General features: G+C 22.1%; 1 protein-coding gene across 11 annotated transcripts in view; it reads right to left on the bottom strand.

Moving 5' to 3' along the window:
* Positions 1–628: 628 nt before the first annotated feature.
* Positions 629–5,819, bottom strand: part of LOC102673204 (guanine nucleotide-binding protein G(q) subunit alpha) — a 52,348-nt gene continuing 47,157 nt past the window's right edge. For 3 of the 11 annotated variants that reach the window (XM_006615790.2, XM_006615795.2, XM_006615796.2), the window contains 3 exons: positions 5,155–5,262; positions 4,149–4,256; positions 629–2,372 (listed from right to left, as the gene is read on the bottom strand). In XM_006615790.2, the coding sequence (XP_006615853.1) occupies positions 2,290–2,372; positions 4,149–4,256; positions 5,155–5,262 (299 nt within the window). In that variant the 3' untranslated portion in view covers positions 629–2,289. Of the gene's footprint in view, positions 2,373–3,625; positions 3,789–4,148; positions 4,257–5,154; positions 5,263–5,819 lie in introns of those variants that run through there. The other 8 variants (XM_006615792.2, XM_006615797.2, XM_006615798.2 and 5 more) reach the window with 4 other exon arrangements.

Genomic DNA, 5,819 nt, shown 5'->3' with positions numbered 1-5,819 from the left:
TATATTTTTATAGATATATATATATGTATATATATATATTATAGAAAGAGTACAAAATAAACTTCGTTACATTACTGATAAATTAATTTTATGGTTATATTTATATAATGTTATGTAGAATATATGAAAAAATTATATGAATTAATAACTAATATAGAAAATTATTATATTAAATTTTACAAAATTTAAGATAATAATTTTATACACAGAATAATTACAATAATTATATATTTTAATATTAAATTTATAATATACTTTTATTCACAAAAAAATTAAAATTTTCAAAAAAAAAAAAAAGATTCTTTCAAAAAAATGTTTGCAAAAATTTATAAATTTTAAGAAATAGTATGATTTATATACATATAATTTATATTTTAGATTTTTTTAATATCTTTTGTCGTTTATAGTTTATAAGTACTTAAATAAAAGAGATAATTCGAATAAAAGACTGATTTCTTCCTTAAAGTAAAAAATAGTACAAACAAATTATAGCTAGATTCTTAGATAAGTCTAATGAACACTTATCCAAAGTTTCAAAATTAGTTGCCGATATTCCCTTGTAAATTACATTCTCTCACTTTCACTTTCTCTTTCTTTTTCTCTCTCACTCATTCAATCTATCTCTCTCTTTCTTTTTCTTTCTTTCACTTTTACTATCATTTTTTCTCAGTTTGAGAGAATACACATTTATTTCCTCTCTTTCATTGTCATTCATTCTTTTTAATTATACACTCTCACTGAAAACCAAGCAGTATTATTATTATTATTAATATTATTATTAATATTATTATTATTAATATTATTAATTATTATTATTATTACTATTATTATTCAATATTATTTGTTATTATCTCTTAATATTATATTTTATTCAATGTATTTATATATTTTTTCTTTCATATAAACTCAATGTTTCAACCAAAGTAGGTATGACATATGCTGCCCAGTGTGCGTGCAGTGTTAGTAACATCAGGGTTAGACATTCAGATTATATATATCTAAATGTCACACCCTAATTCACTGACTAACACTGTCAATTGTGCAAGTATTCTCTAGGTTTATGCAAAGCAGTTTCTATCATCTTTATACAAATGTTCTTTCCTTAGAACATTAAAAAATGACACAAACAGCAATTTATTGAACCATTAGAGAATACAAGCAGTGGGCAGCGCGCTAGCCAGCATGAGCGAGCGCAGGCAGTGAGCAGTTCATACATACACTGTAATGTGGATACAATGTGAACTAGGGCCACATGTTCTTAAACCATGTCCCTAGCTACACAATGCTGTGTCAATAAGCGAGGGCTGGATGAAAGGAAAAGTATCATGATAAACGACTTTTACGTCGTTTGTAACTTGCAGGATTATAATTGTATGGTATGAGATCGCAGCCCTCACATTCCGTACACAGCCTATGGAGAAAAAAGACAGCAGAAGAATCTGCAACCTTTCAACTCCTAATTACCTAAAATCACATCAAACAGATGTTTTCTAATAATTTCTTAATATTGAAGGGTGGTAAAGTTTCCTTCTTGTTGGTTTTATGTTGCTTTTTTCAATGCTAACCTATTTTTCATTTTATATATTATATATAACAATATTTATACGATGAATTATGAATTTGAGTCACATGCAGAAAAAATTTTTACTTGCTTCTGGCACAGATAAAAAAACACTTTGGCTTTTTGCATCTAAGAAGGGACTGCAATAAAAACACCACACTAGTAAATGGCACTAGAATTGCTCTCACTTGTGTCACTGACTATTTGTGATTAAAAAGTATTTGTCCTTCTTCTCTTCAGTTTCTTGCTGAGATCTCTCGATTTGAGATGAACACTTGGACAGACATTGTATCGCATGGCTGCACTCTATCTTATATGTTTATTTATGTGTTGCTCATGGTATCATTATATAAAAATTAGACGATTACGCAGTCAGCCAGGCATGATTGACTAAACTAATCTATAAAAAGGTAATAAATTCAACAAATAGAGTATGAAACTAAATCAATTTGTTGGTATTGACAGTGAGAAGGTTAGGAAAGAACGTATAACGCTCAGATTTAGGTCCATATTTGTTCATCGCTGTTACCTCCGTTATAAATTTTACTAATCAATAGTTGGTACACTTGTAATGGAGCAGCGACAATGTTGATGGCACCATAAATTACTATTCATTTTCTGCTTTTTTCGTCTCTTCTCCATTTCTAACTTAACAGAGTTCACACTGATACCTTGGTCAGGGTATAAGAAAAATTCTTAAGTCCATCCTGAATTTTATGTATTGCCATCTAAACCAGATTATATTCTTTTAAGTTTAATTGTAGAATGGTGTCTTTCACTGCTGCAAATACAAATCTGATGTTTTCTGTATCTGTAAGAGAAAACAGAATTAACATATATAATTTTTTTTAAGCAATAATTAATAATAATTAAGAAATGATTAATGGATTAAATAAACAAAAAATATTTAATCATCTTTTTATGAAAATTTTTTTTATAAATGTTAAAATTTTCTATAATTAATATTTTTTATTAAATAAGAATATAATAATACATTGAACTTACCTTTAAATTAATAATAAGCTGATGTTGATAGACATGCACATGCAATTTTTTTTAATGCATAAAAAAGTATATAATATAATATAATTCATATTATTAATTCATTTATTAAATTTTACATTAAATGAAATAGTTATATTGTATAATGATATATTTAAATTAAATAACTGAAGCACATAAATTTATAACAATGTTTATCAATATCATAATTATTAATTGAACATAACAAATTATAGAAGTTATAATTAATTACAGAGATTTTATAAAAGTATATATAAAAGAACAGAAAGTTATATATAATGCAATAATTAGTTATCATATGCCATTAAAGAACAAAGTAGCTTATACACTTCCACAAATATATTATTATTGTATACACTTAATTATCTTTTGTTATAAACAAATTAATAAATTAAATTATTATTAAAAGAATTCATAAAATTATTAGTATTTTTCAGAGTAAAATAAATTTGCTTTTTAATTAAATTTAAAAAAAAATTATAAGCAAACATTCAAATTATAATCATGCAAGTAAATATGATTCATATAATCCAAGCATTAAAATTTTGTGCAGAACATTATATTTCTTCCAATGATATTAAAAGTAACAATTATAAATTAAAATTAATTTGTTAAAAAATTGTTTTAATTGTTGTTTTCTATATAATGTTCTACATAATTAAAATATTAATTAATATTTTAAAATTCTTTTGAATTTTTTATTAAATAAATAAAAATACTTTCTTTTTACTGAAATAATATAATAGTTTAATTACTAAAACTTTACTTGATTTATATTAATAAATTTGATAATATTAATAAATATATAAAATATTCTTTTATTTATTTACGAATATATTTATATACGATTATATTATTTATATGCAAATATATTTTTCATTGCATTTCATTTTTTTAATTATAATTGAATAATATAATAAAATGATTTATGTATGAGTAATATTATATAGGAAACAGACTGGCAGTTTTAAAATTTTACTACACAGAAAATATTACTCTATTTTCAGTTTTGATTTACCAATACTTAGTTAAATACAATTATTTCGTAAAAAATCTATATATATATTTTCAATAAAAGAAACAAATTTTATACATAAATGCAAAAATTGTTCATAATCACATTAAGCAAGATTGAATTCTTTAAGTGCAGTTTGCATAATTGTATCTTTAACAGCACAAAATACAAGCTTGATGTTTTCCGTGTCTGATGTATAATCCCATAAATGCAGCATGCAATAAATAAATCACATATTGTTATAACTATTAATTTTAAATATAGAAAATCAATCTGATTTTGAAAATAAATATTTACATTATTGTCGTTAAATAATATATATTCACAAAATATAATTCTTACAAATTAATAATAAAAAATTTAAAAATTTTATCAATTTCTTATATATATTACACATCATAAATTAGATTGATTTTCTTGTAATAAATAAATATTAGAATAAAAATTACGCACCTGATATATGCTGAAGAATATAGGCAACATGCAAATTATCTTACACAACATTAGAAAGCAAAAATAAATGAATATTATCAACTACTAGCAGCCTACCTGTGGCACACGTAAAATGTGAATATATAATCTTCTCAATATCAGGATTCAAGTCGACAAACATCTGTAAAATGAATTCTCTAGCAGGTATGGCATCTCTTTGTGGGCCTGTGAAATATATAAGCAAGCATACGAATTGAATTTACTTCTATTTTTATTCAAAAATATATTATTATCATTTTCTCCCAATTAAATTATCAGTAGGATATTACTTTAGCATTAGAATAAAATCAATTCAAATAATTAGTATTAATGACAAAATTATAAGATTTATACTATCTACAATAAAATATTTATTTTAAAAAAACATATAAAATATAATATATAAATAACTTAAAAATATAATTAAAAATTTAAAAAAAATATAGAAATTAAAAATTATGTTTTCATATAAAAATAAAAAAATAAATTTTTTCAAATATAGAACTATTATTAAATTCATTTTATCTTTTTTACTGAACTAATTTAAATTTAAATTCAATAAATAGGAAGAATAAATTATTTAATTAATTCTATCTTATTAACTTTCAAAGAAACCTTTTAAAAGTTTTATCAATCAGATAAATGTCTTATGTAAGTTTAATATATGTTTTCATTTTGCATAATATGTAATAGTCTTAATTTTAAAATAATAATCTTATAATATAATGTAATAGTATATTACATAATATCTTAATTATATATTTCTGATAAAAAATTAAAGAATGTTTATATAAAATGCTTAGATAATTAATTATAAAATAAATAAATTTACCTAAAGGAAAAATTAAATCTATTGATTTATTTATATAAATTTTGTTTTTATATGCTTCTAAAAAGTTGTATTATTTATTATTGATAAAATGAATAATATTGAAATATGAAAAATAGCTGTTCTATAATATGGAAAGGGTTAAGCTTTAAGAATACAGTTACGATTTTATAATTTATAGTTACTGGCTCGATGTAGAAAATTGTCTACAAAACATCTACAATTTTTGCCAGGATGCGTTATACTTAAACCGACCTGTCGCACACGTGAAGTGAGAGTAGCACATGCGGTCAGGATCAGGATTCGTACTAAGATACACCTGTAAGATGAATTCCCTGGCTGGTACAGCTTGCTGTTTAGGGCCTATACCATAAAACTTATTCATTTACTAACAATCAATTGAATAATATATTCCAAAGCAATATGAAATAATTATAAATCTGATCCTCTAAACATTTATTGACAATTCATCCTAAGGTGTTTTTCATTTAATATTTTGTAATATTTAAAGGGATATAGATATCTTTTATAGTTCTGTATTATTTTATAATGAGTATTGGATAAAAAGTCACTTTTATCATTTTTAACAAATATAAATTACAATATTGAATTAATTCATAAAAATGTAAAAAAATATATTTAATAAATATTTTTTTATCTAAATGCACAAATATATATATAAGAAATATTATTACAAGTAAGAAAAATTTTATTAATTGATTAGAAATGTTTTTGTACAGAAAATATTATATAGTATAAACATAATATTCAAGAAAAAATATATTTTATAAAATATTTTATTAATTTTATTAATGAGTTATTTTATTAATAATATATTACTCTCTAATTTCTCCATATTCTTAATAAATTTTTATTTTTTATTTTATTTAGGAAAATTTAGATCAAACAAATTTTTTGAA

Source organism: Apis dorsata, unplaced genomic scaffold (assembly GCF_000469605.1).
Source record: "Apis dorsata unplaced genomic scaffold, Apis dorsata 1.3 scaffold_235, whole genome shotgun sequence".
Lineage (NCBI taxonomy): Eukaryota > Metazoa > Arthropoda > Insecta > Hymenoptera > Apidae > Apis > Apis dorsata.
The sequence above is the reverse complement of the archived record's forward strand: the minus strand, read 5'-3'. Positions and strand labels throughout refer to the sequence as shown.